This window comes from Chlorocebus sabaeus, chromosome 24 (assembly GCF_047675955.1).
Source record: "Chlorocebus sabaeus isolate Y175 chromosome 24, mChlSab1.0.hap1, whole genome shotgun sequence".
Classification (NCBI taxonomy): Eukaryota; Metazoa; Chordata; class Mammalia; order Primates; family Cercopithecidae; genus Chlorocebus; species Chlorocebus sabaeus.
Window position 1 is genome coordinate 29,007,848 of NC_132927.1, and position 26,369 is coordinate 29,034,216.

Consider the following 26,369-nt stretch of genomic DNA (forward strand, 5'->3'; position numbering starts at 1 on the left):
ATTGTATAATATAAAATATTTGATAGCCATTAACCCTTAAAATTCTTTATACTTTCATAGAATAATATTCTTTTATAAGTGACCCATTTATCCATTTTTTTTCTGGTATTAAGAAAGATCTGGAAAGATATGGCCCATCTGACAAATTGACATCAATAAGTCATTTAGATACATTATTTATCATTCTGAACTTCAAAAAATCTACATAAAGCCTCTGTTTATTGTTTCATAAATTATTTCAGTATCTTAACAAATGATATATAATTGCTTGATATTTTTTCATAATACTAATTTTTTAACTCATGATCATGTCCTGTTAGCTATATTCTATAATATACTTGGAATCTATTAATAGCAGATAATTGTGTTTAAGCCTACTATAATCCAAATGTGATTGAAGCACCTGGTTATGCTTATATAACACATTGGAACATGTTCTGCAAATCTGGGATGGTAGCTGACCTTTATTTTTTTTTCTCATCCAGTTCAACTCTCTCTTTCACACCCATTGTCCCATGACCTGTAATTTTTATGGATTATCCCTCTCACCCTGTCCTGATTCTCTTGTTCACATGATCCTTTTAAATGCCTTCACTGAAATCTAGCTCTTCTCAGATGACATTTCATGTCTTTTGTGGGAAAAATGATCAGCCTATTTTATACTTCCCAATACTACTTACTAATGTTATACCATCGTCATCTCTGCAATCTGTGCCATCCGATTAGATCATCATTGGCTGTAATAATAACTTCTACCTTCCTGGGTGAATCAGCACTTTCTTCTTTCTTGCCTGGTCTCCTGTGATATATGATCTTCCTCAAAGCCCTTATTGATAACCCATCTAATGTCTCAATTCAGCGGTCTCTCTGAGCTCTAAAACCCTCCATTTCTATTTAAGCCACCCAGTAGCATGACTACACCTTGGACCAGCTCTTAAAAACTGAGCTATATTTCCTGACCGATGTCTTCTCTTTTCCCTTATATATATTGAGTTTATTCTTTTATCTGTTTTTTACCCTCATCCTGACTTTTAGTCACTTTATCTCCTCTGTTCTCCCCACTCCATTCTAGTATTCCTCATCCCTTGACTTTTTGCGGTGCCAAACCTGTTCATTCACCAGAGTGAGTTCTTCCTCTACAATAGTTCCCACATTTTCTAGTTCTAAATTACTACATGAAAAAAATGCATCCTAGTTATTTGAACTTTTTGTAATGTGTCAACCTAAAATAACAGAGATTCTCCAAAGATAGTAAGTTTAGTCAGGAATGAGGAGAATGATTATGATCCAGGTTGTATGTGCTAAGCTGGATCATGGGCATATTTAGGGAGACCGAGGCAAAGGGAAACTTTTAAAGGCAAAATTCAAAAGGTTACATAGTTGTTTTGAAATGGTTACCCCTCACCGCAAGGATTAATAAAAGAGTGATGTCATTCCAAGGCTGAACAGGCAGTTGCTGGATAGATGTCCTCACAGAAGTATTCTTTGTGCAAGGTTACGGTGACTTTTGTGCAAAGTCGTGTTCTTCAGAGAATCCTTGCAATCATTTTTATTACAGAAATGTGCAAAAGACTCCTCCTTTTTGACCTCCTGACTCCCTTTTGTTAAGATTTGGCATAAGTGATTCCACTTTGATTCTGACAGCTTTGACAGGATCTCCCTCTGTTGCCCGGGCTGGAGTGCAGTAGCATGATCATAACTCACTGCAGCCTCAAACTCCTGGGCTGAAACAATCCTCTCTCTGCCTCAGCCTCCCAAGTAGCTAGGACTATAGGTGTGGTTGTAGTCCTGATTGATTGATTGCAGAGACAGAGCCTTGCTATGTTGACCAGATTGGTGTCAGACTACTGGCCCCAAGCAGTCCTTTTACCTCAGCCTTCCAAAGTGCTGAGATTTCAGGCATGAGCCACTGGACCTGGCCCATTATTTTTTCCTATTAGATTGTTTTCATTTTAAAATCAGAAAACCTTGCTAACTATATCCACTATCAACTGCTTAACTTTAACTGGACCTTGCTGTTTCTCAATATATTCTTTTATAACCTTTCTATTCGTGTGTTCCAAATGTTTTTCATATTCCTGTGCTTAAATCTAACATCTTTCACAAGAAGTGACCTTGCCTCCTACTTTCCTAGAAAAAAATAGAATTCATCTGCCAAATTCTCTCACCCTTCTTCTCTATATCAAAATATCAGAATCCATACTATATCCACATTTTTTTATTTTAACAAAGAGCTGGTTTGTAAATTATTTTAAATTTTCGATGTAGACCTCCAGGTTTTTCTTTATATTTCTTTTCTTCCCTCTTGACTCAATAGTGTCTTCCTTTTCAGGACTAACATGCCTCTTCTGTCTAGAGCCTTCCTGACAATTAAACTAACTCACTCTCTGTTGCTTCTCTCACTCTCTCTCTCTCATTGTCTCTCCACTCTCTATCTTCTTCTTCTCCCTCTATTTAGTCAATTTCTGACCAACAGATTGCTAAATCTTCAACCATGAAGAGTCTTTTACCCTACTTTAAATTTAACAGATTAGACTGCTATTGTTTTATGTACATATACTGACAGAAAACACAAGACTGAGACCAGGTGCGGTGGCTCACGCCTGTAATCCCAGCACTTTGGGAGGCCAAGGTGGGTAGATCAGTTGAGGTCAGGAGTTAGAGACCAACCTGGCCAACATATTGAAACCCTGTCTCTACTAAAAAACAGAAAAATTAGCCGGGCATGGTGGCAAGCACCTGCAGTCCCAGCTACTTGGGAGGCTACGGCACGAGAATCACTTGAACCCAGGAGGTGGAGGTTGCAGTGAGCTGAGATCACACCCCTGCACTCCAACCTGGGCGATAGAGGGAGACTCAGTCTCAAAAAAAAAAAAAAGAAGAAGAAAAGAAAACACAAGACCCACAAGTTAGAGTAAAAGACCGTTTATCACTCATGGCTAAAGCAGCAACAAAAGCAATGTCTTTTTGCTATGAGTCTCAAAGCCCCCAAATTCATAGGGCAGCACTATGAGAGGATGTTACCTGCACATTCAGTAGGGAATGCTACAGGAGAAAAAACCCTGAAATGAAAAAAGAGAGACAGAGATAGACATTTATTCTGGAGTGTAAGCAAATCTTCACCAGGGAGAGAGAGGGAGACTTTACTATCCTGGAATGTCCTCAGGGAGTGCAATGTTCTCTACCTTTATTATACCAGTCAGGAATATTCCTTCTGACCTTAAAGTAAACACTATCTCTTGCATTCAAGGATGTTTGTCATGCAATCCCCTTTGCTCAGAAGATACAGACCATGCAAAAACATGAGACATTCATAGAGAATTCTCTTCCAACACAGATTTTTCCAGGTTTCTCTTAGCTTCAGATATCTCTCAGTCTATACTCACTGCTTCTGTTGTCTTGCTTCCTATCAACTCCTTGCACTTCTGCTCTGTCAATCTGAAAATTATTCTTTGCAAGGTACCAGTGACATACCAGTCACTCAATTAAATGGTATTTTCTTAATCATTTCTGACATTTTGCAGAATTTAGCAATGGCTCTACTTTCTTCCTTTTAACTCTAAACTACTCGGCTGTTTTCTATGACTAGTCTGATTCTTACGTTTCTCTCCTCTGCCCATCTCCCTTTTCTTTACTCTGTGCTTTCTAATTCTGACTATTAAATGTGAACATATCACAGGTTGACTCTCATTCTACACTTGTTCACACCTCAAGTGTATTCTACTGAGTTTCAGCTGTCATCTCTATAGGTGACTGTAATTTCCTTCTTACATTCCAAAACTCACCTATTATCTTTTATTTCGCCTAGATGTAATAAATTTTAAATATAACAATGCATTTCATGACCTGGCTTTTAAGTTTTTTGTCAGTGGGGCCCTCATTCTATCAATTGTTTAGATTCAAAACCTGAAAATGTAGTTTAGTCAGCTCAAGTCAAGTTCAACAGTCTTTTAACTGGAATTCTTTACCCCACTGTAATGCATTTTCTACACTGTCACTTAAGAAATCATTCAAACATAGAATCATATTACAGAGTTTATAGCCAGCCTAATTCTTCAGCATTTTATACAAAGCCTCCATGATTTGATGACTGCTTGCCTCCAGCTTCAACTTCTGCTGTTTCCCACACTATCCCACACACCACCACCATATGAAAGTAGTTTCTTTAACCTTAATTCACTGCTCACTTATTCAAATACTTTCTGAAAACCTATTGTGAACCAGGTATTACGGTAGGCACTAGGGCTATGTATCTGAGTAAATTATGGTCTTTCTTAAGAGAGAAATAAATATGTAAATAAATGCTATAGAGTATGATTAATAATGCAAGAATAAAAAGAGTTTTCTCTCTTGCTGAGACACTTCACCTAACAATATAAAGAATGACATTCTAGTAATGTCTGGAAGGATGAGTTGGAATTTGTTATCTGGCCATAAAGCATAGTCTAAGCAAAGTAAAAAATATGTACAAAGGCACAGAGATATAAAATTGAACCACTTATTTGAAGAGTTGTAAATAATTCAGAATGACCAGGCCAGGTGCAGTGGCTCATGCCCGTAATCCCAGCACTTTGGGAGGCTGAGGCAGGTGGATCATTAGAGGTCAGGAGCTCGAGACCAGCCTGGCCAACTTGGTGAAACCCTGTTTCTACTAAAAATACAAAAATTCACTGGGCATGGTGGCACACGCCTGTAATCCCAGCTACTCGAGAGGCTGAGGCAGGAGAATCGCTTGAACCATGGAGGTGGATGTTGCAGTGAGCCGAGATCATGCCAGTGCAGTCCAGCCTGGGTGACAGAGTGAGACTCCTTCAATAAAATGTAAAACATAATAATAATTCAGAATGACAAAACCGTACGTTTGAAATTGGGGCTAAAAGGATACAAGGATGGGAAGGTGGAACTAGACAATAAAAGACCTTTTATGTATTAAAGGAGTGTGGACTTTTTTCTGGAATAGTGTGATCAGATGTACTTTTCTAAAAGAAGTTCCTCCATCGTAATAATTTATTCAGGTAAGAATCATTGGTAGATATTACGAACTAGTCAAGGAAATTTGAAGAATAAAAGATATTTACATAGTCTCTAAATATTGCTCTATGTGATACTCTTTAAATACAATGGAAAAACAGTAACTAAATGGTGGGAAAACACTATAAATACCACTTTAACCAATTTATTGAAATTTTTTGTTGTGTTTTGTTTCTGAGACAGAATTTTGTTCTTGTTGCCCAGACTGGAGAGCAGTGGTGCAATTTCGGCTCACTGCACCCTCTGCTTCCCGAGTTCAAGCAATTCTCCGGCCTCAGCCTCCCGAGTAGCTGGGACTAAAGGTGCGCACCACAACTCCTGGCTACTTTTTTAAATTTAATAGAGACAGGGTTTCGCCATGTTGGCCAGGCTGGTCTCGAACTTCTGACCTCAGGTGATCCACCTGCCTCAGCCTCCCAGAGTGCTGGGATTACAGGCATGAGCCACCACTCCTGGCCCAACTGATTAAAGTTAACATCACGGTAATGGGACAAATCAGCATCATGAACCTCCTGATATAATGCATTGAAGAGAATGCAACATCATCACTTCTGTGGTAATCCTACCAAAATGCATATCCAAAATCTAATAATAAAGAAACACTAGAAGTTCACTGGTATCTATATTCTTCAAAATTGTGAATATCATTAAAGACAAAGGAAAAAGTGAAGATTAAAGGAGACTAAATACACATAAAATCTGTACATAATGCATAATCCTGGATTTTTTTTCATAAAGGACTTCATTGGAATGATTGGAAAAATATAAATAAGGTCTGGGCCGGGCGCGGTGGCTCAAGCCTGTAATCCTAGCACTTTGGGAGGCCAAGACGGGCGGATCACGAGGTCAGGAGATCAAGACCATCCTGGCTAACACAGTGAAACCCCGTCTCTACTAAAAAATACAAAAAACTAGCCGGGCGAGGTGGCGGGCGCCTGTAGTCCCAGCTACTCGGGAGACTGAGGCAGGAGAATGGCGTAAACCCGGGAGGCGGAGCTTGCAGTGAGCTGAGATCTGGCCACTGCACTCCAGTCTGGGCGACAGAGCGAGACTCCGTCTCAAAAAAATAAATAAATAAAAAATAAGGTCTGAAAATTACATGATGGTATACACATACAGTTTTATGATTTTTGTAATTATACTGTGGTTACATAGGAGAATTTTCATCTTTAAAGAAGTATACACTGAAGTACTTAGGGCAAAGGAGTGTTGTACAACTTGCTCTCAAATGATTTTTTGAAAATCATACAGAACATTGATGTTCATAGCAGCAGCTTTCACAATAGCCAAAAGGTAGAGCCTACCTAAGTGTCCATTGATGGATGAATGGATAAACAAAATATGGTATATACATGCAATGGAATATTATTCAGCCTTAGAAAGAAAGGACATTCTGACACATGCTGCAGTTTAAATAAACTTTGAAGACTTATGTTAAATGAAAGTCACAAAAGGACAAATATTGTATGAATCTACTTATATGAGGTACATATAGTAGTCAAATTCATAAGAACAGAAAGTAGAGAGATGGTTGCCGGATCCTGGAGGAGGAGGGAATGGGCCATTATTGCTTAATGAATGGGTATAGAGTTTCAGTTTGGGAAGATGAAAAGGCTTGGGAGATGGATAAAGGTGATGGTTGCACAACAATGTGAATGTACTTAATGCCAGTGAACCATACACTAAAAAATAGTTAAATTTTATGTTCTATCTATGTTACCACAATTTTTAAAATTTAAATAAATCATGTATGGAGGGGGAGTTTTTAAAAGTGGTCAAATGAACAGTTATCATCTGAAGAGGTGGATAGAATTAAGAATGGAAGTAGAGGAATCAATTAAAAGGCTGTTGTAATAATCCGCTGTGATAGTGGAGATGGCAAAAGTGGATACATCTGAGAATATAAGTGGTACAGTTTAGAGATGAATCATATACTATTTTCGACTCCTTCATTACATTCAGCGTCTGGTAGATGGTAGTACTGTTACCAAAACACAGTCAGGCACTACATAACAACATTTCAGTAAATAACTCACCCAACATAGAACAGTGGTCCCTTAAGATTATAATGAAGTTGAAATATTCCTATAACCTAGTGACGTAGCCATTTTAACATCATAGCCATTGTAACGTCATAGCACAGTGCATTACTCACATGTTTATAGTGATGCTAGTATAAACAAAACTGTGCTGCCAGTGGTATAAAAGTGTACCACATACAATTATGTACAGTATATAATACTGGATAATAAATGATTGTGTTACTGGTTGATGTATTTACTCTTATTTTAGAATGCCTTTCTACTTATTAAAAAAAAAAATCTTACTGTAGAAACATCTCACATAGGTCCTTCAGGAAATATTCCAGAAGAAGGCATTGTTATCATAGGAGATGTCAGCTCCATGCATGTTATTGCATCTAAACACCTTCCAGTGACACAAGATGTGGAGTTAGAAGACAGTGATATGGATGATCCTGACCCTAAGGCCTAAGCTAATGGGGGTGTTTATGTCTTAGCCTTTAAGAAAAAAAGTTCAAAAAGTAAAAAATGAAAACATTTTATAATAGGAAAAAAAAGCTTATTGAATAAGGATATGAAGAAAGAAAATATTTTTGTACAACTGTATGATGTAGTTCTGTTTTAAGCCAAGGGTTAGTACAAGAGTCAAAAAGTTAAAAAGTATATAAATTTAAAAAGTTATAGTAAGCTGAGGTTAATTTATTGTTCATTTTAAAAATAAAATTAGTGTAGCCTAAATGTACAATGTTTATAAAGTCTACAGTAGTGTACAGTAATGTCCTAGGCCTACACATTCACTCACCACTCACTCACTGACACCCAGAGCAACATCCAGCCCTGTAAGCTGCATTCATATTAAGTGCCCTATACAAGTGCACCATTTTTTATATTTTATAACATGTTTTTACTGTATGTTTTCTATGTTTAGATACACAAATATCATCGTGTTATGCTTGTACATAGCATTCGGTACAGCAGTAACATGCTATACAGGTTTGTAACCTAGGAGCATAGGCTGTATACCATATAGCCTAGGTATGTAGTAAGCAATATCATCTAGGTTTGTGTAAGTGTACTCTGTAATGTTCTCACACTGACAGATTGTGCTTTTTTGTTGTTTTTTATTATACTTAAAGTTCTAGGATACATGTGCACAATGTGCATGTTTGTTACGTAGGTATACATGTGTCATGTTGGTTTGCTCTACCCATCAACTCGACATTTACATTAGATACGCTATCCTCCCCCAGCCCCCACCCTCCTATAGACCCCGGTGTGTGATGTTCCCTGCCCTGTGTCCATGTATTCTCATTGTTCAACTCCCACCTATAAATGAGAACATGTGGTTTTTGGTTTTTGGTCCTTGTGATAGTCTGCTGAGAATGATGTTTTCCAGCTTCACCCATGTCTCGGCAAAGGACATGAACTCATTCTTTTTTATCACTGTATAGTATTCCATGGTGTATATGTGCCACATTTTCTTAATCCAGTCTATCATTGATGGACATTTGGGTTGGTTCCAAGTCTTTACTATTGTGAATAGTGCCACAGTAAACATACGTGTGCGTGTGTCTTTATAGTAGCATGGTTTGTAATCCTTTGGGTATATACCCAGTAATGGGATCGCTGGGTCAAGTAGTATTTCTAGTTCTAGATCCTTAAGGAATTGCCACACTGTCTTCCACAATGGTTGAACTAATTTACACTCCCACCAACAGTGTAAAAGCGTTGCTATTTCTCCTCATCCTCTCCAGCATCTGTTATTTCCTGACTTTTTAATGATTGCCATTCTGACTGGCGTGAGATGGTATCTCATTGTGGTTTTGATTTGCATTTCTCTAATGAGCAGCGATGATGAGCATTTTTTCATGTGTATGTTGGCTGCACACATGTCTTCTTTTGAGAAGTGTCTGTTCATATCCTTTGCCCACTTTTTGATGAGGTTGTTTGTTTTTTTCTTGTAAATTTAAGTTCTTTGTAGATTCTGGATATTCGCCCTTTGTCAGATGGGTAGATTACAAAAATTTTCTCTTATTCTGTATGTTGCCTGTTCACCCTGGTGGTAGCTTCTTTTGCTATGCAGAAGCTCTTTACTTTAATTGGATTCCATTTGTCTATTTTGGCTTTTGTTGCCATTGCTTTTGGTGTTTTAGTCATGAAGTCTTTGCCCACGCTTATGTCCTGAATGGTATTGCCTAGGTTTTCGTCTTGGGTTTTTATGGCTTTAGGTCTTACATTTAAGTCTTTAATTCATCCTGAATTAATTTTTGTATAAGGTGTAAGGAAAGGATCCAGTTTCGGCTTTCTACATACAGCTAGCCAGTTTTCCCAGCACCATTTATTAAATAGGGAGTCCTCTTCCCATTGCTTGTTTTTGTCAGGTTTGTCAAAGGTCAGATGGTTGTAGATGTGGGGTGTTATTTCTGAGGCCTCTGTTCTGTTCTATTGGTCTATATATCTGTTTTGGTACCAGTACCATGCTGTTTTGGTTACTGTAGCCTTATAGTATAGTTTGAAGTTGCGTAGCATGATGCCTCCAGCTTTGTTCTTTTTGCTGTTTGTCTTGGCTATGCAGGCTCTTTTTTGGTTCCATATGAACTTTAAAGTATTTTTTCCAATTCTGTAAAGAAAGTCATTGGTAGCTTGGTGGGGATGGCACTGAATCTATAAATTATCTTGGGCAGTATGGCCATTTTGACGATATTGATTCTTCCTATCCATGAGCATGGAATGTTCTTCCATTTGTTTGTGTCCTCTTTTATTTTGTGGAGCAGTGGTTTGTAGTTCACCTTGAAAAGGTCCTTCACATCTCTTGTAACTTGGATTCCTAGGTATTTTATTCTCTTTATAGCAATTGTGAATGGGAGTTCACTCATGATTCGCCTCTCTGTTTGTTATTGGTGTATAGGAATGCTTGTGATTTTTGCACATTGATTTTTGTATCCTGAGACTTTGCTGAAGTTGCTTATCAGCTTAAGGAGATTTTGGCCGAGATGATGGGGTTTTCTAAATATACAATCATGTCATCTGCAAACAGGGACAATTTGACCTCCTCTTTTTGTAATTGATTACCTTTTATTTCTTTCTCTTGCCTGATTGCCCTAGCCAGAATTTCCAACACTATGTTGAATAGGAGTGGTGAGAGAGAGCATCCTTGTCTTGTGCCGGTTTTCAAAGGGAGTGCTTCCAGTTTTTGCCCATTCAGTATGATACTGGCTGTGGGTTTCTCATAAATAGCTCTTACTATTTTGAGATATGTTGCATCAATACCTAGTATATTCAGAGTTTTTAGCATGAAGGGCTGTTGAGTTTTGTTGAAGGCCTTTTCTGCATCTACTGAGATAATCATGTGGTTTTTGTCATTGGTTCTGTTTATGTGATGGATTATGTTTATTGATTTGATATGTTGAACCAGCCATGCATCCCAGGGATGAAGCCAAGTTGATCGTGGTGGATAAGCTTTTTGATGTGCTGCTGGATTCGGTTTGCCAGTATTTTATTGAGGATTTTCACATAGGGTTATTGGTCTAAAATTTTCCTTTTTTGTTTTGTCTCTGCCAGGCTTTTGTGTCAGGATGATGCTGGCCTCATAAAATGAGTTAAGGAGGAGTCCCTCTTTTTCTGTTGATTGGAATAGTTTTAGAATGAATGGTACCAGCTCCTCTTTGTACCGCTGGTAGAATTGGGCTGTGAATCCATCTGGTCCTGGATGTTTTTTCGTTAATAAGCTATTAATTATTGCCTCAATTTCAGAACCTGTTATTGATCTATTCAGAGATTCAACTTCTTCCTGGTTTAGTCTTGGGAGGGTGTATGTGTCCAGGAATTTATCCATTTCTTCTGGATTTTCTAGTTTATTTGCGTAGAGGTTTTTATAGTATTCTCTGGTGGTAGTTCGCAATTCTGTGGGATTGGTGATGATATCCCCTTTATCATTTTTTATTGTCTATTTGATTCTTCTCTCTTTTCTTTTTTATTAGTCTTGCTAGCGGTCTATTTTGTTGATCTTTCAAAAAAACCAGCTCCTGGATTCATTGATTTTTTGAAGAATTTTTTATATCTCTCTCTCTTTCAGTTCTGCTCTGATCTTAGTTATCTCTTGCCTTTTGCTAGCTTTTGAATTTGTTTGCTCTTGCTTCTCTAGTTCTTTTAATTGTGATGTTAGGGTATCAATTTTAGATCTTTCCTGCTTTCTCTTATGGCATTTAGTGCTATAAATTTCCCTCTACACACTGCTTTAAATGTGTCCCAGAGGTTCTGGTATGATGTGTCTTTGTTCTCATTGGTGTCAAAGAACATCTTTATTTCTGCCTTCATTTCATTATATACCCAGTAGTCATTCAGGAACAGGTTGTTCAGTTTCCATGTAGTTGTGCGGTTTTTAGTGAGTGTCTTAATCCTGAGTTCTAATTTGATTGCACTGTGGTCTGAGAGACAGTTTGTTGTGATTTCTGTTATTTTACATTTGTTCAGGAGTGTTTTACTTCCAATTATGTGGTCAATTTTAGAATAAGGGCAATGTGGTGCTGAGAAAAAGGTATATTCTGTTGATTTGGGGTGGAGAGTTCTGTAGATGTCTATTAGGTCTGCTTGGTGCATAGCTGAGTTCAAGTCCTGAATATCCTTGTTAACCTTCTGTTTCATTGATCTAGTTAACCTCATTGATTTCATTGATCCTTGTTAACCTTCTGTCTCATTGACATTGACAGTGGGGTGTTAAAGTCTCCCATTATTGGGAGTCTAAGTCTCTTTGTAGGTCTGTAAGGACTTTCTTTATGAGTCTGGGTGCTCCTGTATTGGGTGTATTTAGGATAGTTAGCTCTTCTTGTTGAATTGATCTCTTTACCATTCAGTAATGACCTTCTTTGTCTCTTTTGTTCTTTGTTGGTTTAAAGTCTGTTTTATTAGAAAACAACTGCTGCTTTTTTTTGCTTTCCATTTGTTTGGTAGATTTTCCTCCATCCCTTTATTTTGAGCGTATGTGTGTCTCTGCACATGAGATGGGTCTCCTGAATGCAGCACACCAATGGCTCTTGACTCTTTATCCAATTTGCCAGTCTGTGTCTTTTAACTGGGGGCATTTAACCCATTTACATTTAAGGTTAATATTGTTATGTGTGAATTTGGTCCTGTCATTATGATGTTAGCTGGTTATTTTGCCCATTAATTGGTGCAGTTTCTTCATAGCATCATTGGTCTTTATAATTTGGCATATTTTTGCAGTGGCTGGTACCGGTTGTTTCTTTCCATGTTTGGTGCTTCCTTCAGGAGCTCTTGTAAGGTAGGCCTGGTGGTGACAAAATCTCTCAGCATTTGCTTGTCTGTAAAGGATTTTATTTCTCCTTCACTTATGAAGCTTAGTTTGGCTGGATATGAAATTCTAGGTTGAAAATTCTTTTATTTAAGAATATTGAATATTGGTCCCCACTCTCTTCTTGTTTGTAGGGTTTCTGCCAAGAGATCTGCTGTTAGTCTGATGGGCTTCCCTTTGTGGGTAACCCGACCTTTCTCTCTGGCTGCCCTTAACATTTTTTCCTTCATTTCAACCTTGGTAAATCTGACAGTTACGTGTGTTGGCGTTGCTCTTCTCGAGGAGTATCTTTGTGGTGGTCTCTGTATTTCCTGAATTTGAATGTTGGCCTGCCTTGCTAGGTTGGGGGAAGTTCTCCTGGATAATATCCTGAAGAGTGTTTTCTAACTTGGTTCCATTCTCCCTGTCACTTTCAGGTACACCAGTCAAATGTAGATTTGGTGTTTTCACATTGTCCCATATTTCTTGGAGGCTTTGTTCATTTCTTTTTACTCTTTTTTCTTAATCTTGTCTTCTTGCTCTATTTTATTAATTTATCTTAAATCACTGATATCCTTTCTTCCACTTGATTGAATCGGCTACTGAAGCTTGTGCATGCATCATGAAGTGCTTGTGCTGTGGTTTTCAGCTGTATCAGGTCATTTAAGGTCTTCTCTACACTGTTTATTCTAGTTATCCATTCGTCTAACCTTTTTTCAAGGTTTTTTGCTTCCTTGCATTGGGTTAGAACATGCTTCTTTAGCTCGGAGAAGTTTATTATTACCGATCTTCTGAAGCCTACTTCTGTCAACTCGTCACACTCATTCTCTGTCCAGTGTTGTTCCATTGCTGGCGAGGATCTGCTATCCTTTGGAGGAGAAGAGGCACTCTGGTTTTTGGAATTTTCAGCTTTTGTGTTCTGGTTTCTCCCCATTTTTGTGGTTTCATTTACCTTTGGTCTTTGATATTGGTGACCTACAGATGTGGTTTTGGTGTGGATGTCCTTTTTGTTGATGTTGATGCTATTCCTTTCTGTTTGTTAGTTTTCCTTCTAACAGTCAGGCCTCTCAGCTGCAGGTCTGTTGGAGTTTGCTGGAGGTCCACCTCAGAACCTGTCTGCCTGAGTATTACCAGCAGAGGCTGCAGAACAGCAAATGTTGCAGAACAGCAAATATTTCTGCCAGATCCTTCCTCTGGATGCTTCATCCCAGAGGGACACCTGCCTGTATGAGGTGTCTGTTGGCCCCTACTAGGAGATGTCTCCCAGTCAGGCTACACAGGGTCAGGGACCCACTTGAGGAGACAGTCTGTTTGTTCTCAGAGCTCGAACTCTGTGCTGGGAGAACCACTGCTCTCTTCCAAGCTGTCAGAGAGGGACGTTTAAGTCTGCAGAAGTTGTCTGCTGCCTTTTGTTCAGCTGTGCCCTGCCCACAGAGGTGACCTCTAGAGAGGTGGTAGGCCTTGCTGAGCTACGGTGGGCTCCGCCCAGTTCAAGCTTCCCAGCTGCTTTGTTTACCTATTTAAGCCTCAGTAATGGCGGATGCCCCTCCCCCACCAGGCTGCAACATTGCAGGTTGATCTCAGACTGCTGTGCTAGCATTGAGCAAGGCTCTGTGGGTGTGGGACCCACTGAGAGAAGCACAGGAGGGAATCTCCTGGTCTGCCAGTTGCTAAGACCATGGGAAAAGCACAGTTTTTGGACGAGAGTGTACCATTCCTCCAGGTACAGTCTGTCACGGCTTCCCTTGCCTGGGAAAGGGAAATCCCCCAACCCCTTGCGCTTCCCGGATGAGGCAACACCAGCCCTGCTTCAGTTCGCCCTCCATGGGCTGCAGCCACTGTACAACCAGTCCCAATGAGAGGAACCAGGTACCTCAGTTGGAAATGCAAAAATCACCTGTCTTCTGCGTCGATCTTGCTAGAAGCTGCACATTGGAGCTGTTCCTATTGGCCATCTTGAAAGGGACCCCTCATATCTCCAAATGGTGCTTTTGTAACAATGCGTTTCTCAGAGCATATCTCTGTCATTAAGCGACACATGGCTGTACAGTAGGTAGGAGTAGATGCACAGGCGTCTGTCTTTGCCTGATGACTCACCTGCCTCACACCAATTTACTCTTCGTAAGTTGGCTCAGATATGAGAAGTCCTCCCTGATGCTCCAGACAGTTTTTCCCCTTACCTCATACACTTTCTTGGAGCAAATTAGTATTTTTCTCTTTATAGATTTAGTGATAGCATATTTTGCATTTATATCACAATGTATCAGAATAGATGGTTTATCTGTTCTTCCATACTCTAAGCTCCTAGAGAGCAGAAACCATGGTCATGTTTATGAATCCATGGCATCTTTCATGGAGTGTGATATATAATAGGCACTTGGTAAATGTTTGAATGAAATCAGTACGTTACCATGTACCTCCACTATTTTTCTTCATAATATACTTTCTTCTCTCTTTCCAGGTCCCCAAAGTTCATACTCTACTTCAATAGTCCTGTAACTGGTCTTTCTACTTTTATTTTGTAGTTCCTCTGTAGTAGCCTGTACATTAATGTCAGATTAGTGAAATTCCTTATTTTGGAATAACTATATAAAAACCTTCAATATCTTCCCATTATCTAAAGAATAATTTAAAGTTTACCAGTAAGGACTTGAGACCCTTAGTACTATGTTTCAGAATATATCATGTTTATTTCAAATTTTGTTTACCTACCCGCCTAACTTTATTCAACAAGTACCTGAGTACCTGCTTTTTGTAAGGCTTTGTAAAAGAAGAAAGTTTACTAAATATGATATATGCTCATTATCTCTATGTTCACTTTTGGTACCTCATCTCACTTTACTAATTCATTTCATTACTGAAGAAAATAGTCTTTGGAGACACTCAGCCATATTCATATTTAAGCAAGAAGTTCCATTTTAGAGTAAAACATGACTAATGAAGTTTAGGATAGGTGGCAAGCCATTCAGCACAATGTCTGCCTCATAATAAAACTTCAGTAAATGTTTAAACTGAATTAATTCTGTTTAAATCTTTAAAGATAGAAATGTAAGTTTATGTTGATAACAAAGAAAATTATTGATTTATTGTTTTAAGCCTTTGGAAAACTGTCTTTTAATTTATGGTAGTTCAGCTGTTAATATTTGAACTTTGCTTGCTGTATGTTTATAGTTGTAGCACTTTAAAACACAAAATCAGAACGTATTTAAGAATTCTATATTACATGTTTTCAAAATTTTCTTTTTATATTCTCTTTATAGGTTATATGTAAAGTTAGATGTGCCACTGAACTTGACAGACACAAGTAAGTTTTATGAGTATCTAAATTTCTATCTAAAATATCTAAAGCATTAATTCATTAATAATAAGGCTTAGTATCTAAAAGATCTAATTTTTTTTATAGCAGACTTCTCGTGGTAGAAGGGGAGTGGTTGTTGAAGGCACCTTCACGGTTTTATAGAAAACCAAGTTGTTAGATTGGTTCAAAGGAAGTAAATTGGATAGCCCAAATTTCTCTCCCTTCAGCCATACAGCTGACTCAGTTTTTGTTTTTTTGCTGCTCTGTCCCTGCCCTGCTTCAAATATTAGATCTAACTGCATAACTTTTGCCAAAGTTAGATTATGCTGTTTGAAGTGAGAATGTTCCATGAAATAAGTAATATTTCAGTACTGATCAATCTCAAAAGCGAGAGTGCTAAGCTGTGGAGTCAGGAGATTGGGGTTTCCAACCCAATTTTCCCACTAACATGCTTACTGTGCAACTCACGTACCCTCTCTGTGCTTTGGTTTTCTAAACTACTCTAATTATCTGGATATATAGGTAATTCCAAGATCCTTTTTGGGTTTCAAACTATGTAATTACTGTTTTCGTTATTTAATCTGGAAGGACTTTAAAATACAACCTTTTAAAACGAAAATCTTTTTGCTTTACATGTACGCTAAGCAGTTTAGTTTGCTTGTTACAGATTGCACATTACCTTCAATTTACCTCATTTAAACCATTTCCAAAGGCAGCTACTTTATGATTTCCACTATTGAAATGACCCAATATATCAGGAAGCCAGATAAATTTCAGCATCATATGTATTTAATTTGGGAGTATAAATGTGTTTGAACTGGGATTCCATTCATACAGATAGTTGTTACTGCTACTTGATACAGATAGCAGCCTTAACTGAAGAGTTCTTATGAGGTAGCCTAAATTTTCTTAGGGGGAGGAGATTAAGGATTTTATGTGCAGAGTTGCTCTTTATGTACAGTAAATATGCAACTTTATAAGAACATGAAGTATTAATGAGTGCTTGAAACTCTACATATACTGTCCCTATGTTCTTCTTTAGTCAAGTTTGAAAGCATTGTTTGCTATAATCAGACCATTCATAAGGAATGTTGTTTAAAACATGCTTTAACTCTTAAAATTTTTTTTTCCTTTTTTTTTTTTTTTTTAATTGATACAGTCTTGCACTCTCACCCGGGCCGGAGTGCAATAGCGCTATCTTGGCTTACTGCAACCTCCACCTCCTGGGTTCAAGTGATTCTCGTGCTTCAGCCTCCTGAATAGCTGGGACTACAGGCGTGCACCACCACACTGGCTAATTTTTGTATTTTTAGTAGAGATGCGGTTTCACCATGTTAGCCAGGCTGGTCTCAAACTCCTGGCCTCAAGTGATCTGCCCACCTTGGCCTTCCAAAGTTCTGAGATTACAGGCGTGAGCCGCCATGCCTGGCCTAACTCTTAAAATTAATATTAGGTAATCAATATAAATTTAGGTACAGTATATTAATTTTCAGGCACATTATAAAAGCCTGATAACTCTTGGATTGGAAAGGTTAATGAAAATATGCTTAATAGTTATAAAAATGAAAAATTTGGGATTACTTGAAATAGTGTTAAAATTGTCCTATCTTATTCCTGGTAGAGACAACTGAGTTCAGCTCAACCTGAGATTATTTCTGAATAAATGCTTAAAAATCTATGCCATTCATAAACATTTCAAACTGAGGGAATTCTTGCACCTAACATAACAAACTAATTCAGAATTAAATTTAATTTCTTGTTAGTTATATGACCATCTAATACACTTTTTTTCTTTCAGAGTTCTACTACATTTCGGCTTTATAATGGCGAGCCTGCTCTTTTTAGTGGTGAACTTGACTTGTGCAATGCTAGTTCATGGAGATGTCCCAGAAAATCAGTTGAAATGGACTGTGTTTGTTCGAGCATTAATTAATGATAGCCTGTTTATTCTTTGTGCCATCTCTTTAGTTAGTTACATATGCAAAATTACAAAAATGTCATCAGCAAATGTCTACCTCGAATCAAAGGTAAGTATATTTCTTAAATTGGCACTTGAAAATCTAATTTCAAATTCTGAGCTTACTAATCATATATTAATGGAAAGTTTATATTGCTATTTTATTTTATTTGAGACAGAGTCTTGCCGTATTAATCAGGCTAGAGTGCAGTGGCTCTTCACAGATGTAGTCATTGTGCAGTACAGTCTTGAGCTTTGGGGCTCAAGTGATCCTCTGCCTCAACCTCCCAAGTAGCTGGGACTACAGACAATTTTTTTTTTTAATATCCTGAATAACAGTTACACTTTGAGCATGAAAGAATAATCACTAGAAATTAAAAGTTATTCAATATTTGGTCCTTACTAAACAATGGTTTAAAGAAAAGAAGAAAGAATATACTAAGCATATGGTATTTTCTGTGATTCTGCATTGGAGGCTAATCACATATAATCTGAAAGAAATCAGAATATGTATGAACAGATCAAAAATAGTCTATACTATAAAGCCACACTCGCATCTTAAGATTTTGCACAGTAAGGGTGGCAGGGTTAGCAATGTTAAGATGTCATATAGGTAATAGTGGTCTTTATTTGTATAAAGGTTAGAAAATGTTACTTCACCCAATAATATGAAGTCTGTATGATATTTGAAACAACTAATTGTGTAGCAAAATTTATAAATGCCTTGCTTCTCCCTTGCCTTATACTTTGGATCAACAAACAGAAGCCAGATATTAGCTTATTAACAAATAAACATGGAAGTTTCTACCATTGTTGATTGACTGTGTGATTGAGTAGAAAATCAGTCATCCCAGTTTATGTGTGGCATTGGGTGTGAGGGGGTAGATATGTGGATATTGGGGTGGGGTATGTACATAAATACATTTTTACAGTCACTTCCACGGAGAGCTTGCTTTCTTGCTTTAATTTGACATCATTGCCTATTCACTAATAATAAGCTGAGATAGTATCTTAGACAGTTAAAACAGTCCTCTGAAATATTTTTAGGCTTCTTTCTATATTGTCATTATCCTTAATATAGTCCTAGTAAAGTAAGGTACTATAATTAAATATATGGTAATCAACTTGTCCTTTAAATGTAGGCAGAGATTTTAATTTTACTTTTTAAATATATTTCAGTGGAATGCTGGGGGAGATACTATGTGTGTGTGTGTGTATATGTATATATATATGTAGAGAGCGAGAAGAGACAAAATCAGACTTTCAAACCTATTAATCTTACCTGGAAAATTATTTTATTAAATTTCTAGTCTAGTTTGCTCCTAAAATTTAAATATTTTAGGTAATTCAGGCTTTGGTTTGACTGTTAAAAATAATACTGTCACTGTTACCATCCATAATCTTCTGGTAGGAACAATGGCATTTTTACTTAGTATGATAACATCACTTTAAAATTCATACCTCTTGCTTGTCTAGGGATAAAGCATAAATAGATGTTGAATTTCAAGTGCTGCTTCTCTAGATACCTAGTGTATTTCTAAGTTTGGTTTTTTACTTGCTTTGAAATAGATAATACTCTGAATAAAGTCACCAATCTGAGAAGAAAATTTCATTTAATAAATCCTCCAGAATTATTTGATCACCGTTCCCTTCCTATTATATGAAAGGTATTCACTTATTTATTATTAAAGTTTTAAATTTAAAAACTGCATGGATTCAGAATTATCTAGGAATACTACAGATATACATATTCAGACATATTCACCTATAAAGGTAGATGACATACTAGATGATTTGTGTAATATTGTAATGTTAAGTAGTTCCCAATCTTCCTGACTAGATTATAAACTTCTGTATTCAAAGAGCATGTCATCTTGCTTTCATGTTCTTGTAAAATCACTAGACTCATTTTTGACTTTTGACTTCTATAACAGTGTACAGTAATAGTCATTCCTTTTATTCAGTCAACAAGTGTTTATTGAGCCTCTTTCACTTACTGGGTTTTTTGGTTGTTGTTGTTTCTCTCTCTCTCTCTCTTTCTTTCTGTCTCTCAATACCTTTGGTACTCTTTCACTATCAGACTGACCCTGTTTCTTGCTGTCTTTAAGAGCATTTCCTTAAAGTTTAGACTTTGGTCTTCTGTCTTGCTCTCTTCATTCTTCCTTCCTTTACATGTTCTGTGATAATAAGATCCTCTGTAATTTGTCTCAACCAATCTTACCTTCCTTATTTCCAAATGACACACAGTATGCCCTGTCTCTATATTCTTAGGCTGTTTTATTATCCAGGAATGGCTTTCCTCCTCCCACACATCTCTACCTGATTGCTCATATCTTATCTTAACTTTAAAGACCTCACTTAATCTTTCCCCTTGTTATGAACTCAATTTGATCCCTTCCCCCCAACTCTAAAATAAAATTTAGAAATAACTCACTATGTGAATTATCTTAAATTTTTATTTATTTCTCTTGAGGCACTTACAAGTTTATACAAGGTGGCATTTGTATATGAAATCTACTTTTTTTGTATTTTTTAATTGACATTTTATATTTAGTTGTACATATTTTTGGGGTACATGTGATATTTTGCTGCATGTATATGATGTGTAATAATCAAATCAGGGTAATTGGGATATCATCACCTCAAACATTTATATTTTTGTGTTGGAAATATTACAGTTCTTTCTAGTTATTTTGAAACATGTAATAAATTGTTATTAACTATAATTTCCATAATGTACTATTGAATACTTATTCCTTCTATCTAACTGTATTTTTGTACTCATCAACCAACTTCTCTTCATCCTCCCCTACCACTCTTCCTTTTCCAGCCGTTAGTAACCATTATTCTACTCTACCTCCATGAGATCCACTTTTGTAGCTCCCACATGTGAGTGAGAACATGCAGTATATTTGTCTTACTGTGCCTGGCTTATTTCACTTAATGTAATGAACTCCAGGTCCATCCATGTTATTTCAAATGACAGGATTTCATTCTTTTTATGCCCATGTAATAGTCCATTGTATACATATACCACTTCTTTTATTCATTCATCTGTTGATGGACACTTAGGTTGATTCCATATCTTGGCTATTACATTTTGCTACAACAAATATGGGAGTGCACCTGTCTCTTTGACATAGTGATTTCCTTTCTCTTGGATATCTACCCAGCAGTGAGATTTCTAGATAATATGGTAGTTCTATTTTTAGTTTTTCAAGGAACCTCCATACTGCTTTTTGGGGTTGTTTGTTTTTAAGATGGAGTCTTGCTCTTTCGCCAAGGCTGGAATACAGTGGTGCACTCTTGGCTCACTGCACACTCTGCCTCCCAGGTTCAAGTAATTCTCCTGCCTCAGTCTCCAGAGTAGCTGGGGTTACAGGAGCCTGCCACCACGCCTGGCTGATTTTTTTTTTTTTTATTACTAGTAGAGACGGGGTTTCACAATGTTGGCCAGGTTGGTCTCAAACTCCTGACCTCAGGTAATCCACCCTCCTCGGCCTCCCAAAGTGCTAGGATTACAGGTGTGAGCCACTGCTCCCAGCCTCATACTGTTTTTCCTAATGGTTGTCCTACTTTACATTCCCATCAACAGTGTACAAGCATTCCCCTTTCTCTACATATCTGCCAGCACTTGATTTTTTGTCTTTTTGATAATAACCATTCTAACTATGGTGAGATGATAACCCATTGTGGTTTTGATTTGCATTTCCCTGATGATTGATGTTGAATTTTTTCATTTAACTGTTGGCCATTTGTATGTCTGCTTTTGTAGAGATGTCTATTCAGGTATTTTGCCCATTTTTAATTTGATTATCTATCTTTTTGCTATTGATTATTTGAGTTCCTTATATATTCTGGTTATTAATCCCTTGTTGGATGGATAACTTGTAAATATTTACTCCCATTCTGTAGTTTGTCACTTCACTTGTTAATTGTTTCCTTTGCTGTGTAGGAGCTTTTTAGCCTGATGTAATCCCATTTGTCTATTATTACTTTGGTTGCCTATGCTTTTGAGGTCTTGCCCAAAAAATATTTGCCCAGATGAAGGTCCTGGAGCATTTCCCCAATGTTTTCTTCTAGTACTTTCATAGTTTCAGGTCTTATATTTATGTTTTAAATCCATTTTGAGTTGATTTTTGTACATGGTGAGAGATGGGGCTCTTTTTTTTTTTTTTTTTTGAGATGGAGTCTAGCTATGTCACCCAGGCTGTAGTGCAGTGTTGTGATCTTGGCTTACTACAACATCCGCCTCCCAGGTTCAAGTGATTCTCCAGCCTCAGCCTCCCAGGTAGCTGGAATTACAGGCACTCACCACCACGCCTGGCTAATTTTTTTGTATTTTTAGTAGAGATGGGGTTTCGCCATGTTGGCCAGGCTGCTCTTAAACTCCTGACCTCAGGTGATCTGCCTGCCTTGGCATCCCAAAGTGCTGGGATTACAGGCATGAGCCACCACACGCAGCCAAAATGGGGCTGTTTAATTACTCTGCATATAGATAACCAGTTTTCCCAACACTGTTTATTGAGATTGTGACTTTCCCCAATGTATGTTCACTTCGTTAATTGCAGAACTGCAGAATTGGCATCTTTGTCAAAAATAAGTTGGCTGTAAGTGTGTGGATTTATTTCTGAGTTCTCTGTTCTATTCCACTGGTCTGTGTGTCTGTTTTTATGCCAGTACCATACTGTTTTGGATACGATAGCTTTGCAGTATAATTTAAAATCAAATACTATGATGCTTCCAACTTCATTCTTTTTACTCAGGATTGCTTTAGCTATTCAAGGTCTTTTGTGGTTCCATATAGTTTTAGGATTTTTTTTCTGTTTCTTTGAAGACTATAACTGCTATTTTGACAGATATTTCATTGAATCTGTAGATCACTTCAGGTAGTATAGAAATTTTCACAATATTGATTCTTTCAATTAATGGGCATGGGATGTCTTTCCATTTTTTGTGTCCTCTTCAATTTCTTTCTTCACTATTTCATGGTTTTCATTATAGAGATCTTTTACTTCTTAGGTTTAATTTATTCCTAGGTATTTTTTGGTAGCTGTTGTAAATGAGATTAATTTCTTGATTTCTTTTTCAGATTGATCACTGTTAGCATATAGAAACACTACTGATTTTTGTACGGTGATTTTGTATCCTTCAATTGTACTGATCATTTATCAGTTCTAATGGTTTTTTGTGGAATCTTTAATATGAGATCATGTCATCTGTAACAAGGATTAATTTGACTTCTTCCTTTCTAGTTTGGATGCCCTTTATTTCTTTCTCTTGCCTAATTGCTCTGGCTTAGACTTCCAGTACTATGTTGCATAAAAGTGGTGAAAGTGGGCATCCTTGTGTTGTTCCAGATTTTAGTGGAAAGGCTTTCAGTTTTTCCCCATTCAATATAATATTAGTTGTGTGTTTGTCATATTTAGACTTTATCTTGTTGGGGTATATTGTGTACCCTGTTTTTTTAGGGCTTTTATCATGAAAGGATGTTGAATTTTATTGAATGCTTTTTAAGCATTTATTGAAATGAACATACGGTTTTTGTTCTTGATTCTGTTGCTGCAATATATCACATTTGTTGATTGTATACATTGAGCCTTCCTTGCATCCCTGGGATGAATCAACTTGATCATGGCAAATGATCTTTTCAATGTTTTGTTGAATTCTGTTTGCCAGTATTTTGTCAAGGATGCTTGCATCTATCTTCATCAGAGATATTGACCTATAGAGTTTTTTGTTGTTTGTCTCTTTTTCTGGTGTTGGTATCAGGGTAATGCTAGCCTTATAGAATGAATTTGGAAATAGTCCCTCTTCTTCAGTTTTTTGAAATGGTTTGAGCAGAACTGGTATTCTTTCAACTTTCAGTAGAATTTAGCAGTGAAGTCATAAGGTCTCGTACTTTTCTTTGATGGGGGACTTTATTACTGTTTTAATATTGTTACTCATTATTGGTCTATTCAGGTTTTCTTCATTATTCAATCATGGTAGGTTATATGTGTTCAGGAACTTACCCATTTCTTCCAGATTTTCTAATTTGTTGGCATGTAGTTTGTAGTAGTCTCTAATGATTTCTTGTATTTCTGTGGTATCTGTTATAATGTTTCCTTTTTCTTTTTTTTATTTTACATGAATACTGATTTTATTTATGAATTAAATTTGTTTATTTACTTTGAGACAGGGTCTCGCTGTGTCACCCAGGCTGGAGTGGGCAATGGTGTGATCTCAGCTCACTACAGCCTCGACCTCTCAGGCTCAAGGGATCCTCCCACCTCAGACTCCCAAGGCTGGGACTACAGGCATGTGCCACCACACCCAGCCAATTTTTTAAATTTTTTTGTAGACAGGATCTGTGTTGTCCAGGCTGCTAATGTTTCTCTTTTCATCCCTAGTTTTAATTATTTGAGTCTTCTCTTTTTCTTAGTCTAGCTAAGTTTGTTGATTTATCTTTTCAAAAAACAAACTTTTTGTTTTGTTCCTCTTTTGTACTTTTTTAAGTCTCAATTTCACTTATTTCTGCTTTAATCTTCATTATTTATTTCCTTCTACTAATTTTGGCTTTGATTTGCTCTTGCTTTTCTGTTTCCTTGAGGTACATTATTAGATTGTTTATTTGAAATCTTTCTATTTTTTTGATGGAGGCATTTACTGCTATAAACTTTCCTCTTGCTACTGCGTTTGCTGTATCCTACAGTTTCTGGTATGTTGTGTTTCCATTTTTGTTTTTCTCAAGAACTTTTTTAATTTCCTTGTTAACTTATTCATTGAGCCATTGATCATTCAGGAACATGTTGTTTAATTTCCATGTATTTTTACAGTTTCAGAAGTTCCTCCTGTTACTGATTTCTAGTCTTACTCTGTTGCAGTCAGAAAAGATACTGATATTATTCGACTTTGTTTCATTAATTTGTTGAGACTTGTTTTCTGGCCTAACATGTGGTCTATTCTGGAGAATGTTTTAGGTACTGACGAGAAAAATGTGCATTCTGCACAAGTTGGATGAAATGTTTTATGGATGTCTGTTAGGGCTAGTTGATTTAGAGTGTAATTTAACTCCAGTGTTTCTTTGTTGATTTTCCACCTGGATGATCTGTCCATTGCTAAAAGTGAGATGTTGAAGTCCCCTACTGCTACTGTATTGCAGCTTATCTCTCCCTTTAGCTTTACTAATATTAATATTTGCTTCATATATTTGGGTGTTCTTGGTGTTGAATGTGCATATATTTACTGTTGTCATGTCTTATTGCTCAGTTGACTCAACCCTTTGTATAATGACTTTTGTGTCTTTTTACAATTTTTGACTTAAAGTCTATTTTGTCTGGCCAAGTGCAGTGGTTCATGCCTGTAATCCCAGCACTATGGGAAGCCAAGGTGGGCAGATGGCTTGGCTCAGGAGTTCAAAACCAGCCTGGCCAACATGGCAAAACCCCGTCTCTACTAAAAATACAAAAATTAACTGGGCATGGTGGCACATGCCTGTAATCCCAGCTGCTTGGGAGGCTGACGCACAAGAATCACTTGAGCACAGGAGGTGGAGGTTGCAGTGAGCCGAGATCACACCACTGCACTCCAGCCTGGGCAGCAGAGCCAGACTCTGTCTCAAAAAAAAAAAAGAAAAAGTCTATTTTATCTGATATGAATATAGCTCTTCCTACTCCTTTTTGGTTTCCATTTGCATGGAATATCTTTTTCCGTCCCCTCACTTTCAGTTATGTGTGTCTTTATAGGTGAAGTGATTTTCCTGTAGGCAACATATAGTTGGATCTTGTTTTTTAATCCATTCAGCAACTGTGTCTTTTAATTAGACAGTTTAATCCATTTACACTCAATGTTATTATTGATACATCAGGATTTACTGCCGTTTTTGCTTCTTCTTTTCTAATTCCTCTCTTCCTTTCTTCCTTTTTTACTGTTTTCCTTTGTGGTTAAGTGATTTCTCTGGCAGTATGTTTTAATCTATTGCTTTTTATTTTTAGTGTATCTGTTACAGATTTTTGCTTTGTGGTTACCATGAGGCTTACAAAAAAATATTCTGTAGTTATAACAAGTTATTTAAGATTGATAACAACTTTACTTTGATCGCAAAAAGAAGAGAAAAAAAGCAAAAACCCTGTACACATTACCTCCCTTCTCTTCCCCACATTTTGAATGTTTGATGTCATAATTTGCATTTTTATATTGCCTATCTCTTGGTAAATTGTAGTTATTATTTTTAATACTTCTGTCTTTTAGTCTTCTTAGTAAATATATAAGTGGTTTATGCATCATGATTATAATATTAGTGTAACAATCATGTTAACAGTCTTTTTCTTGTGGTTTAAAAATATCCCTTTAGCGTTTATTGTAGGACAGCTCTGGTGATAAATCCCCAGTTTTTGTTTGTGAAAGTCTGTCTCTCTTTCACTTCTAAATAATGGCTTTGCTAGATAGAGTATTCTTAGAAGGCATTTTTTTTTTCCATCCGCACTCTGAACATATCATCCCATTCACTCCTGGTCCGTAATGTTTCTGCTGAGAAGTCTGCTGCCAGGTGTATTGAATCTTTCCTAAATGTTATTTGCATCTTTACTCTTGCTGCTTTCAGGATCCTCTCTTTGTCTTTCACCTTTGGGAGTTTGATTATAATATATCTTGGAGTATCCTTACTTGGACTGACTCTGATTGGTGACCTTTGACTTTCCTGTACCTGGATATTTATATCTTTCTCCAGGTTTGGAAAGTTTTCTGTTATTATTTCTTCAAATAAACTTTCTACCCCTGTCTTTCTCAGCT

At 37.1% G+C, this 26,369-nt stretch overlaps 1 protein-coding gene across 1 annotated transcript in view; it reads left to right on the forward strand.

The window, feature by feature from the left end:
• The window catches only part of GPR137C (G protein-coupled receptor 137C), an 87,937-nt gene that overhangs the window by 30,385 nt on the left and 31,183 nt on the right, over positions 1–26,369 (forward strand). The window contains exons 2-3 of the mRNA XM_007986700.3: positions 15,603–15,646; positions 17,439–17,667. Coding sequence (XP_007984891.1) covers positions 15,603–15,646; positions 17,439–17,667 — 273 coding nt within the window. The remainder of the gene's footprint in view (positions 1–15,602; positions 15,647–17,438; positions 17,668–26,369) is intronic.